This window comes from Phyllostomus discolor, chromosome 4 (assembly GCF_004126475.2).
Source record: "Phyllostomus discolor isolate MPI-MPIP mPhyDis1 chromosome 4, mPhyDis1.pri.v3, whole genome shotgun sequence".
In the NCBI taxonomy this organism is placed as follows: Eukaryota; Metazoa; Chordata; class Mammalia; order Chiroptera; family Phyllostomidae; genus Phyllostomus; species Phyllostomus discolor.
In genome coordinates, this window is record NC_040906.2 from 199,666,524 (window position 1) to 199,679,841 (window position 13,318).

At 45.0% G+C, this 13,318-nt stretch overlaps 1 protein-coding gene across 13 annotated transcripts in view; it reads right to left on the reverse strand.

Moving 5' to 3' along the window:
• SYNE1 (spectrin repeat containing nuclear envelope protein 1) overlaps nt 1-13,318 on the reverse strand; it is a 433,377-nt gene that overhangs the window by 189,071 nt on the left and 230,988 nt on the right. For all 13 annotated transcript variants that reach the window (XM_036024918.1, XM_036024914.1, XM_036024915.1 and 10 more), the window contains 11 exons: nt 12,888-13,052; nt 11,226-11,398; nt 9,666-9,819; nt 8,898-9,041; nt 7,943-8,107; nt 4,494-4,811; nt 3,417-3,572; nt 3,108-3,278; nt 2,177-2,503; nt 880-1,032; nt 425-592 (listed from right to left, as the gene is read on the reverse strand). In XM_036024918.1, coding sequence (XP_035880811.1) covers nt 425-592; nt 880-1,032; nt 2,177-2,503; nt 3,108-3,278; nt 3,417-3,572; nt 4,494-4,811; nt 7,943-8,107; nt 8,898-9,041; nt 9,666-9,819; nt 11,226-11,398; nt 12,888-13,052 — 2,094 coding nt within the window. The remainder of the gene's footprint in view (nt 1-424; nt 593-879; nt 1,033-2,176; nt 2,504-3,107; nt 3,279-3,416; nt 3,573-4,493; nt 4,812-7,942; nt 8,108-8,897; nt 9,042-9,665; nt 9,820-11,225; nt 11,399-12,887; nt 13,053-13,318) is intronic.

Here is a 13,318-nt window from a genome sequence, read left to right on the forward strand (position 1 = left end):
AAAGAAGGAGACTCAGAGATGCTAAGTCCTCCCAGCTAGACAGGGGGGAGTCTGGCTAGAATCCAGACTTTCTAATCACTATTCCCGCACCCTACCTTTGGCTACACATTTCTAAATTAGAGGTAATCTCTTTGATAAATGACTCCATAAAGATTACATTCTGCAATAAGAAACTATTAGCCGGGAAGAATGGGACGATGTGTTCAGAGTTGAATGCCAGGATTCAACTATTACGGATTCACTTCAATATTGGATTTAACTGTTCTCAACTATTAGATCTCCTCGGGACTCAGACCTGACTCTTTAACTTCAATCATTATAATCCAGGGATGCGCGTGCACACACACACACACACACACACACACACACAGGTAAGGCTGTGAAAGCTGCCCTGTATTCTTTGGCTTTTGGAGACCAGACGCACCTTGTGGTGGGCCAGGTGCTGGGTGATTGTCTCCAGGCTGCTGGTCTCCACGAGGTCGGGCGCCACCAGCCTGCCTGACATCTGCAGCAGCCACTTTTCCACCTCCTGGAGCTCACTGTTGTAATCTTCGTGGTCTTTGACCTTCGCCTCCAGGCTGTGAACGTGCTCCTGTGAAGCGAGGTGCCCATTACAGGTGACTCAGAAGGCCCGAAACTACTCAAAGCTTTTATATTTTGAAAATAAAGCAGTGCATCTCCTAGGGTACATATACCACATAGGGTTACATATATCACACAATTATTAGGATCCCCCCCAAAAGTTACTATGCCATCTGAATAGAAGGAAAAGTACTGATCCATCCCAGCCCTTAAATTTTCCTGACAGAGCAAAAGGAGTCAAGACCCTGTTTGTGGCAAATACACACATTTTGCACCGAGTTTCTGATGCCTCCTTACCTTCCCCGCACGGCAAAGGTCCTGGTAATCACTCTGAAGCTGATCTATTTTGTCCTTCAAAGAACCGTCCTGCACCAGTTCCAGAAGAGCCTCACCTTTCTCTCTCACTGATTTCACCGATGGTTCATGGGACAGCACTATTTGTTGAAGCGACTTGAGTTACAAAGAGAAGAGAGAGAGGGAGCTCACCCATGTGGTCAAGGTGAAGATACCATGAGATCTGATACCGACCTACTTTATAAATCTATACATGGAAAACACGAAAGGAAATGGGTTTTTTTATGGCTGATAGAGTTTTTAAATAGAGGGTAACACGTCCAATAGAGTGGAGAAGGAAGTATGCAAAAGAACTGCCTGTGGCTACATTTAACACAATTTCTATTTCCGGCTTCCAACCCGTTCCTTTCAGCAGAGAAAAAGAGACACAAAACGAGGTGCTGTCTTTTTGTCTTGAGTTCAGGGAGTGAACTGCAGCCTGAGGCGCATGTGAAGTTAGGGAAGCAAAAGCCAGCTGTGAGGCTGCGGTAGGGGTCCACAGGGCTATGTGAATATATCAGGACTTCTGTGGTTCAGTGGCACGCTGTGAGATTTGGTAGAAATGCCAAGGATTGGCTTAGACACAGAGGCTGGAGGAAGAAAAAGCTTCCGACAGGGAACGCCTCGACATTGGTCATCACACAGTTCTTAAAGACTATTGTTGGATCACTCGGGTCAAGTTTAGAGCACAAATGATTCCACATGTAAACTTCCATAATTTTAAACAATATGAAATATTGTTTCACATTGAAATATCTCTTTCTGTATCCTATAAAGCTAGCTATATTCACACCACCATTTATTCTTTGGAAAATTAATTTCTAAGATGTTTAGCTATAGTTGGTTAATTGGAACGTGTTTTCTTACAAATATGGTATCTCATTTTAAATTTACCATGGGTCAGCTTATAGGCCAAAGGTGAAGGGAAGACTCCACCCGAAACAAACAAAATCTAGAGGTGTGAGATTCTGATGCCAGGAAGATGTACCTGGAGGAGCCTTGTACCTGGATCACACTGTGGGAATAGCCCTCCCTGTACAGATACAAGCTTTGAATACAGGGCGGTGTGATTCCGGGATGGAAATGTAGCTTTGAGGCAGTATGTACAGCTACATCCATCTGCATCACTCACCCCCAGTAGGACAGACATGTTAGGGATGTTTCCCAGCCCCGGCTAAGAGTGACACACCAGGGATCATCTCCCTCCCACTCAGTCCCTATACGCTCGTCCTGCATTCACCAGTGGGTAACCGTGCACTACCTTGTATTTAGATAATTGAGCTTTTTTCTCATATAATTCCATTTTGGGCTCTTCAGGAACATGTAGGATTTCTTGGTATTCTGTGATCCACTGAGTGAGTGCTTTGTATTTATCTGAGAACTCCTTTGCTAAATGCAGGCCCTTTTCCAGAGTCACGTGCTCTTTCCGAACAGTGCTGGTCAGCTCCTTCAGCTGCTCCACGTGACCCTGAATCTCGTTTCTCAAAGAGTCCGCCTCGCCGTCCTCCAAGAATTCCAGAGCCCTCTCTCCTTTCTCTCGGGCCGACTTCAGCAGACTGTGGCCTTTCTCCATGTCTTTTAGCAAACCCTGAGAAGAGAGTGAGGAGGGAGCAAACAATGAGTTAACCTTATTTCCTTCCTTTTAGGGAAAAAGACTTCCAACCCCATTCTGGAGTCCACTATTGCCCCTTAAAATATATTTTTGAAGTTTATAACCAATTTTGACCTGCCAGGAATCAGAAATCCTCTTTTATTTACATCAACATAGGTTTTAAAATGTCTCAGTCAATAGATGAGTTCCAAACTAGTGACTTAAGAAAGGACTTGGTGTTTCTCTCATCCTAAGCAGTGTCCCCAGAGATCTGAGTTAAAACTGTCAACACCCGGTGCCGTGGATTTGAGATCAATTTTTGTCCTAATTTGTTCAAGTGTTACATTGGGATTTAGTTAAGAATTCCATGAGCAGTCATGGCTAAGTCATTCAGATGAGATCACATCACCAATAAATAAAAGTCTGCCTGTGGCCTGCACGAGATTGGAGCTTAGCATTTGAAGGGAAGTGATGAGCCGAGGACCCCGCATCATGCTGGCCAGGGAGGAGCCCGAGCCTCCCCAGAGCAGAGCGGGAGGGTGGCGCAGACCAGTGAAAGGAGAAAGGTTGGGGGACAAAAGCCTGATGCGGGCATGCCTACCTCCAACGTCTTCATTTTTTTCCCCATCATTGCTTTATCTACTTTATCGATTTTGGCAGCCACATTCTTAAAGTTTTTATGAGTAGAGCTGTACCAATCAGAATAGCAGCTTAGGGATAATTCGGCCTCCTCCAAACTCTGGATCTCTTCCTCCAGGAATTTTATTTGTTCCTTTGAGGGAAAAAAGAAAAATGGAACGGTGGATTAAAGACCTGGGCCAGTGCCTTCCAGAAAGGAAGGGGATGAAAGGAGGGATGCTCTGGCCTGGGCAGCGTGCTGGCCTGCAGGGGGCAGCACTGGCCCGCTCACCAGCACTTGGAGGAGCAGGGCCTGGTATCTGGACGTCAGCTGCGTGGCCTGGCAGCCCAGGCGGCTGCTCACGTGGCGCTCGTCCAGGATCTCCTGCGCTCTGGCTCCCACCTCCTCCACTTCATCCCTGGAAGAGGTGATCTCTTCCTGCCACTTCTGAAACGACGGGGAGAGGGCGAGGAAAGAAAGGGTCAGTCTTAGGCCCTGCTGAGTAAGACAGACACGTGCATCTTTTGACTAGGAAATGATTCCGGTGCATGTTGAGAATATTTTTATTCTGAGATGTAATTTTGAAAATATGTATTTGACCTTCATAAAAATTGTATTCCAACAATGTCATAAAAATTATACATTCTTGATTTGGGCACTTTTTTGGTATGTATTATACTTAAGTTCAAAAACCGTAAACTTTTATATAGACATAACTGTATTAATAGGGAATGACTCCAGTATATGTTTAGATTGTATTTATTCTGATATAATTTTGAAAATGTATCATATATACCTTTTGTGAAAAATACAGTTACAGGGTAAAAGCTGTACTCTTTGAGTTTGAGTACTATATTAAAATTCTGTTCAAAATTTTTAAAGTAGAGTGACATATTTTTATATCTACTTTTGTACTTAGATAAATTTTAAACTAGAAGGATAATGAAAAAAAATTCTAAAGGCTTAAGCATTATTTTGATCATGTGCATCAAATTTGCATGAAAATCAGAATAAAATGAAATACCAAGTATTACTTCAATGCACTAAATTGGAGCAATTTCAAATCAGAACAATTCACTTAAATGACTGCAATACTAGCACGTATATTCCTTTGCAAAGCAAGGTCATAGGGTATAGGGAAATATAAAATATTTCACTGAATTATATTTTATTAAAGGCAAATTTAAGATTCTATTCAAAATTGCTGTTAGAATGTTCCATTGTCATTTATGTCAACTTTCTTTTCAAGCAGAAGATTTTGCAAAATCTAAACCTCGGACAAAAAAAAAATTACTAAGTATCTTAATGAAACCAGCTCCGCAAGGCAACTGCTTCTTGGACCAAGGTCAGGAATTCGCACTAATTTACCTTCATCTGATGCAACTGTGTCTCCTTGGCTGCCCGGCTGGACCGACGTCCAGCCCTGAGACTCACTTTCTCCTCCAGCGTTTTCAGCCATTCGTCCACTTGCTGAAACTTTTGTTCCATCAGCCTCAGTTTGTTGACGACGTTATTGAACTGAGCTCGGGTCTCAGACAGTCTCTGCTGGTACGCCTGCCAGTCCTGCCGGAGAGACTCCAAAGCCCGGTCCTCCGTCTGGGGGATGCCTGATGGGATCACCTCCTCCCTGGCGTGCAGCGCGGAATTCAACAGCGCCTGTCCCTCGGCGCAGTGGACCTGCAGCTCCTGCAGAAGACAGGGGTGGTTGTCACACGTCATTCATAATTCACACCTGCCTGCAGGTTATCGTGTCTCACCCAAGCCAACGGTGCCATCGTGAACCTCGTGTGAGAAAAGAACCATTTTATTATCTTATGCAAAACAACCTAACACGAAATAGTATTTCCCAAGGCAGGAGAAAGGCTTGCAAATATTTCCTATCCAAATAATCAAAACACATGCACACACACACGAATAACCTACACATAGTAATATTTGTCTCAGTCATCTTAGAAACAGCTTGTGCATTTTAACTCTTCAGCTTCTAGGCAAAAACACTTGTGATTAAAGGGCTATTGTTTAAAAGAAATACCTAGGCCTTTTATGGCTCGTAATCTGTTTAAAAACCTAAGGCGTCTTGCTCGACATTGAATAAAATCAGCGCTACACTTGTAGTTCAGACAGGAACAATGAGCCCTCTTTTTGCTAAGAAGGGACGCTTTGCCAAAGCCGTGCTCTGGGGAATGTGTGGGCCAAGAAAAGTTTGCCTAGAGGGGAACGGGAGGTTGAATTATCACAGCACCAAATGGGTGCTCCCAGGGGCAAATGCATTTTCCTCCACCAAAGCCTAAGCCCCGAAGAGTTACCTTACCAGCTCAGGATAAACCAAGCCTTGAAGAGCACCAACTACAATTTATGAAAAAGAAAAGCCCGTGTCTTTTTTTTAAGATTTTATTTATTGATTTTTAGAGAGGGAAGGGAGGGAGATAGAGAGAGAGAAACATCAACGTGTGGTTGCTGGGGGTCACGGCCGGCAACCCAGGCATGTACCCTGATGGGAATCGAACCTGCAATACTCTGGTTCGCAGCCCATGCTCAATCCACTGAGCTATGCCAGCCAGGGCTGAAAAGCCCATGTCTTTAAAGATATTGGCAAAACAACATGAAATACTTGCATCTCTTATGTTGAAAAAATGAACACCGATACTTGATCTGATCAACTAAAGTTGAAAGGAACCAAGTCAAAACCCATCAAGTATGTTAAAAGTACATTTTTAGATAAAATACAGTATGATAAAAGTATTTAATATCCGTTGAAACCATTTGAAATTGCTGGTACCTGACTATTTTCACCTGCGGAAACAGCAACCTCATATGGTACAAACTAATGGATTCACTTTCCCTCAGTAGGGTGTCACTTTCAAGAACGCTGCAGTGTGAATATGTAAATGGAAGAGAACAATATATATGGTGAAAGAGTAACCAAAAGAGCCACAGACATGGAAATTTTATTCCAAAGTTCTTAAAATTTTTTTTTAAAGTTAATTTTGTTCTTTTAATCTCCTTGTTTATTTCAGGAGTTGGCGAACTTTTCCTATAAAGGGCTGGGGAGTACAAATTTCAGGCTTTGTGGACCACATGGTCTCTGTTGCATCTACTGAACTCTGCCATCGTAGCTCTGACATAGCAACAGGTGGTATGTAAATGAGTGGGTGTGGCTGTGTTTCAACAAAACTTTATTTAAATACCAGCATTGTGGCTGTGGGCGGTCATTTACTGATCCTCACCCTAAGTTATTAATCTCTCCAATATATCACCCTTTCTATATTCTATAACTGTTTTTGCTATTATACAAATCATCACTGTGTTATATGAATTCTCTTATGGTCCATATTTTAAGTGTTCATCCTGAAGGAAAAATACGGCTCAATAGTTTAAAAGTCTATTATGTGCTATTGGCCTTCGGCTTATACGCAACAGCCTGGGAATGTGGTCCACGCTGCTGGCCGGCCGTCCCCACACTGCCGCGCGTGTCTTGGGACGTCGAGATCCTGGAGACGGCACGCTGGTGTGCTGTGCCGTTGGAACACGACAGTTCTTCACTGCTTTTACCTGCCACTATCATCTCACCTCCTTCTAACCTTCGTGATGACTCATAATGAGGCAAAGTAAGAATTGACGCATGGCCAATTGAGAGGCTGGAGTTAGGTTTGGGCCGAGTTACTACAGACGGAGTGAAGCATTTCCTCTGACCCCAACGAGGGGAACACCTGCCGGAGACAAGGAACTTGTTGGCCTGGTTCCCTCACAGAAGCCCAGAGAGCTCGCCATTTGCTTTTGCCAAGAGGGCCTGCAGTACAGTGCCGAGAAGGGCTGCTCAGCAAAAACAAAGCCGACTCTACTAAAATAAATTACGACAGCCAAGCCTGGCAGCCCAGAGTATCCTATGACCTTAAAGCAGAATGGATGAGTTTCTTAAATAAACTGTGGATCTACGTTTCTCACCAGATTACAGTTCCTGGAAGGCAGCGATAATATTTAGTAATCGTTGCCTGCAGCCACTAGCCCGGTGTCTGCACTGTATTAGGTGCTCAATAAATGCTGAATGAGTAAATAAGTGGTCAGGACCGCTGTCCCACTAGGTCTGCCACCTTGCCCGGAATCACAGCCTGTTGCCTGGGCACCAGCATTCTCCAGCTCCTCTAATTCCCTCTTCTAGGACTCTGACCTTGGACCTATATCCTCACGGATGGAGATTTTGGTTGAAACCAGATGGCCCACGATGGTGCCGCCAGTCTGACTTTAAGGAGTATCACATTCTGTGGACTCTGGATGCTGTGTCCCATGTCTAATTGAATCCTTTAAGAACCAATGGGCAGGTGGGCCAGTCAAACCATAAATTAGACCACCAGACGTTCCTGTCACAGACCACCACAGTATCTGAATAAATTCTTCAAGTCCCAGCCTCACTGGGTTTAAATTACTTAATAAATGAAGCCCTGGCTGGTGTAGCTCAGTGGATTGAGTGTGGGCTGCAAACCAAAGTGTCGCAGGTTCGATTCCCAGTCAGGGTACATGCCTGCGTTGCAGGCCATGACCCCCAGCGACCGCACATTGATGTTTCTCTCTCTCTCTTTCTCCCTCCCTTCCCTCTCTAAAAATAAATAAATAAAATCTTAAATTACTTACTAAATGATCTCGGCCAGCATATACTACGAAGTTCCAGAATGCTCTAGATAAGACCTTACTAGAGTCTCATTTAAAACATGTATCAGATATGTATAGGATTCAAGGTCATGTTAGCTTCTCATTGCTTACCAGAATAATTCCATATTTAGAATGAAAAGTCCTTTGTTTCAAGATAAAACGAACTTTACCTGAAGATCCCGCAGTGCTGTTTCATGAGTGTGGGTATCACCTTCAAGGACTGAGTATCGCTCCAGCTTTTCTCGTTCTTGCCCCAGCCACACTTCAAATGCCCCGAGGTCTCGCTGATACTCCTGGTGCAGGCGAACCAGTTTTTCAGACTTCATTACCACATCCTGTTATTAGCATTTAAGACAATTAAGATGGGAATGCAATACTATATGCAGTTTCAGTGTACTGTAAAAATTCTCTGTTGGAATTTCAGAAGAGCATGCTTATTAAATCACTGGAAAACGGTTTCCTAGAAGAATGAAGATTCAAGGTTTATGCAAAAATACAAAAATAATATCAGGATTAAAAGGAGTTGTAAAGATCATTTTGTTGCATTAACTTCCTGATCTCTGAATTGCTTATGAAGTGTAACGCTGACATGCCAAAAAAGTGAATTAACTTTACTTGTCATAAAAATACAGTGTTGCTTATGAAGAAAACTAAAATTCTTATATTATCTCTCAAGTAAGGATTTGGGCTCACTGTGGATTCCTTTTTCCATGTACTTTGTCTAATAAAGTAGGATGTGCTTTGAGATGTTACTTTTATTTTATTTGTGAGGCCTAAATGAAGAATGATACTATTGATGAAGATTGCCTGCTTTAGTAAACTCTCAGTACCAGCCACGCTAAAGCATCATTCATAAATCTTCCTTGTACATTTCTAGGGATTCTTAGTTGACAAATATTCTATTTCAGTAACGTTCATGTGCTAAAATATTTGAAGGTTTTCTCTTGGTTTTACCAGTGGTTTCTCTTAAAGTGCTAAAATGTATTTTTTTATCTGCTATATCATTTTCTTCTATCTGCATTCATAAATCTGTCATTTCCAGAAATCAGTGGGTCTTTAAGGAAGTGCTGCTCCAAGCATTCCGACTTCAGGGAGTGAGTCTCCAGGGAACACGGAGAGACATACCTTGGCCCTCTCCTGGATGCCCCTGTACCGCTCCTGTAGCTCCTGGAACTCTAACTGCGTGACGTAGTGTTCCGTCATGGCAGCCCCCTTGAGTTCGATGGTTTCCAGCAAGCTGCTGTGACTCAGCACTTCTTCATTTAGTAACTAGAGGACATTTAAAAAAAAATCGGGAAGTTCCCACCAATACCATCATATCACCCTATTGACGACACTGATAACAGTAAGGTATTTAAACTGTACAGTTGACAAGTGATCTCAGGCTGTCTATCTGTGGATAGATCGATGAATGGATCCATCCATCTCTATACGTATATGTGTGTGTGCTTTATTGTTGGAATACTACTACCAGTAAAGATTTGGGAACACATCCCCAATATTTATTTATCTGGGTATCCATTCAAAATTCTTCATATGTACTACTGTACTGATATGGGCCTTATGACAAATGCACAAAAGCAGAAACACAAAAGGGTGGGATGACAATAAAGCATTTTTACTTCCTGATAATGAGCAGGCTAAAGCTATTACAAGTTTCCAAATTTTAAATGGCCTGTGTCATAAACCATGGATGATTACGGTCTTCCCGGAAGACAGAATTTTCACTCACATACTAAAATAGCCACCAACTAAAGTCTAGTTTCAGAAGCCATTCGAATTTAAGCCCCAAATCGTTTTCCTCTGTGCAGAGCCCTGTCTCGTCACCCAGGTAACCGCATTGTTTGTGCGCCTGCGGCATTGTGAAGGAGCCCGCCTGAGTGCAGCCCCCACCTTGGCCTTCCCCAGAGCAGCCGCTTTGTCCCGCAGCTCCGCGTGCTGCCTCTCTGATTCACTCAGGCTCGCCTCCACGCCATCCATCCAGCCGGAGAACTGCCGCACGTCGTCCTGATAGCTCGTCCACTTGGACAGCGCTCCCTCGAGCTGGCTGAAAGGCATTTGAAAGGACAACAGTCTACACGGAGCAGCCTGGTCAGTGCGATCCCGGGGTGGTGTCCGCTCTGTCCACTCCGCCCACGGGAAGTGTGCGCACGTGGGCCAGGACGGGGCTGGGCTTGGAGGACCCTGGATGGCCTGGGCGGATGAAATCTGGGTCCCTGGCAAGCATAGCTTCAGGAAGCCAAGGGCAGTTAAATCCAGGACAACAGGCAGAAAGTGGGACGGGATATATGAGACCTGGCGTGAGGAATCAGGCCCCAGGAGACACTGGGAAAAGCGTTAGGGCACAACCTGGAGAGGTCCACGGAGTGAGGCTTTTATAGAGCCGAGCACGACTCCGGGTGGGGAGGGACTCAGTACTTAACTCCATCAGCGTGAGCAGGACACACTCGGAGGACAGGGGAGAAGGAATTAAGAAAAGAAGGAAGGGAGAAGCGAGCAAGAACAAGCACAGTCTACTACCTTACATGAGATTCAAAATCAGAGAACTACAGTGGAAAAATAGGGTAACATTTCCTGAATGGGTCTAATTATTAAAACCTGATTACTTCCCTTACAGATGAATGAAGGACTTCCCTCTCTCAATACGGAGGATATATTCTTAACTCCCTCGATCATTCGTGCCTGACTTTACTGCCACGCTCTGGGTGTTCCACCCAGGCGTACCCGGACCACAGCGCCGCAGCACACGGCCAGCTGCACGTCCCCTGGCCGGCTCCCTGCCCTCTCCGCCCATGGGCATGCTCTGGACCCTGTGCCCCCTCAGCTGCATCTATGGAGGGCTATGGAGGGCTTCATCCAGCTACACAGGAGGGCTATGTAGGCAAGAAGCACCAGGGACTGTTGCCCCTGGGGGCAGCCTGCAAATGCCCTCCTGACTCCTGGGAGCTTCTGCTGCCCTATTCCCCGTCAGGGTAACTCCCAGACACGTGTTCTGCTCTGGCTCCCAGCAATGCCCAGCAGGATTCAGTTCCAGCTGCCCGCATGCCTTCCTCATCTCTATTTCCCATCCCCTGCTGGCGTTTCCTGGGGTGATCTCCCAAGGAAACCACTTGGCTTTAACTGATGTATCTTTACATGATGAAACATTTAACTATCATTTGACTTTTTAAGCAGTGGAAATAAAAGCTAAACATGTAGTTTTGTATTAAAACAAGGCATAGTATTGCACATCACTTATGTGCAAGTTGGTTCTTGCCAGTTTCTTTGGTTCTAATAAGATGCAAAGGGAGGGAAGGAGAAAGGGAGGGAGCCAGGGAGAGAGAGAGAGAGAGAGAGAGAGAGAGAGAGAGCAAGAGCACTGGCGAGTGCCTGCCCCAGGGACAGGGTGCTGCCGAGTGACTGCATTGATCTGTCAGCACTGGCTCTGCAGCGGTGGGCTTTAGTTTCTCTTACCTTTTGCAACGGATCCCTGCAGACAGAAGGGAAGCCCACATGTCCTTCACACTCTGCAGCTGCTGCTGAAGGGCAGGGACGCCTTCTGGGGAGGTGCTCTGCAGGACAGACTCCCCCCGGGTCACGATCATTTTCATCTGGATCTCTTTTTCCTGTTTCACTGATAACAGGGCCTGTAAAAAGCAAATACAGAAGTCTTGCATCATTGGCATATTGAACATCTCTGGCTTTAAATATTTCAGAGTTCCCAAAGATTGTAGAATGATATGCCATTGTGTTGAGCCTTAAATCTTTCAAGAGTGGGAGAGTCACCTGCTGGTAAGTGCCATTAGCCAATCACCTGTCACCCGCTGGTCTCCAAGTGACCTTGGCTTTGCAGGTCTCAACGCTTCTCTGCATCATCCCTTCTTTCCACTGAAGTTTTACCTTACTGGTTTTTAATAAGAGAAAAATAGACTGCAGTAGAATTCACGAATTCTCAAGGATCACAGGATGGAGAACTTGATAAATGGTGAGGACTCTCAAGCCAAACAAAGACATGTAGTTTATTGTATATATTAATGTATATATTTCAAGTTCTTCATAAGCACTCATCTTTTTCTACTTAAGAAGGGAGTCTGAATCAAAGTCACAAAACTGGGGCTATCGCCGAAGAGGCAAAGCTTCATCTCTCTCCCTCGTTTTGCTCTGGCCAACCTCTACAGATTCAGCCTCGGCCACTCACTGGCACCAATCTTTGCCGCAGCATGAAGGAGCTGCTGGCAATTTCTCACATGCCATGCTGTTTGTTTATTCTGGCTTTTGCTCATGTGGCAGCCTCCTCAAATATCAGTGTAGGTATCAGACTTCTTGAGAAACCTGCTCTGACGCTTAACCCCATCCCTCCTGCCCAGCTCTACTCCGCGTGTCTCTAAGCATAAGCATCATCCTATCCGCTGTAGCTGCCTCTGAGTTCCAGCCTCCAGCACCTGACAATGAAACCCTCGAGGACAACGATGGTATTTTGTTCATTTCTGAAACCTTGGTATTGAGATAGAATGACAGCTTCCTAGGAGACACGCAGTACACCAATGAGACACGAACAAATGAAGAATCATTGTTAATGTGTGGAGGCCTCTAGCACGTGCCCTTATACTGGGGACCTGGCCTGCAACCCAGGCATGTGCCCTGACTGGGAATGGAGCCAGTGACCCCTCACTTCATAGGCCAGCACTCAGTCCACTGAGCCACACCAGTCAGGCTGAAGAATCATTCTTTTGCCGTTAATGGAATCTAGACTATGTTGGGATGGAACAATTGGCTAAATAATATAGGCAGGAAAGTCAGTTGAACAGGTTGAAAAATGTTTTGCCCTATAAAATGTTTCAGTGAAATATTTCCTCAGAATAAATGTGTCAGTGATGTGAAGTGAAACTAGCCTCTTAAGCAGCTATCAAGCAAATAACCTTCTTTGGGCTGCTGTTTCATTTTTGTGAAGCATTCACGTGTGAACCTGTTCCAAATGATCCAGGCTGCTTAGGCTCACCCGCCCTGAGCAAACAGAGCATTCTGAGACTCCCTGTAGTCAGACAGAGACCTAGCAACACCAGGCAGGTGGACACCGAAGGAATTTTGAGAATAACAAATTCTGTCCATTAGAGATGTGTTTCTAAAAAGCCGTACCTCCAGCTTGAGCATCCTGCTGTCCAGCACACTTTTGTCGGACGTGGGGTGGCAGTAGGAGTCCAGCATGTGAACGGCGTCCGTCATCCAGTCTTGCAGCTCTTTCACCCCGAGGGAGAACTGGCTGTGCTCGGCCACGATTCTGTCCAGTCTGGACACTTTCTCCTGCGAATGACAGACACGGCTTTCCAGCTGCCCACCCCACACAGACCTCACCGTCTGCAGCTACCCACACTGGAGAGCTAACCATTTGCTTTAAATAACAGTGAGGGGCCCAGGTTCCCGGGCTGCTTAACCTCTGAGATGTGTGGACTCTTCCTAAGTAGTGAAAGGGGGAGACTCCCTAGGTCAGAGAACAGACAAAGTATAACTTACAATTACAATTTACAGTCCCTCAACTTCATTGCTATTCTTCTTTATGACTATGGTGA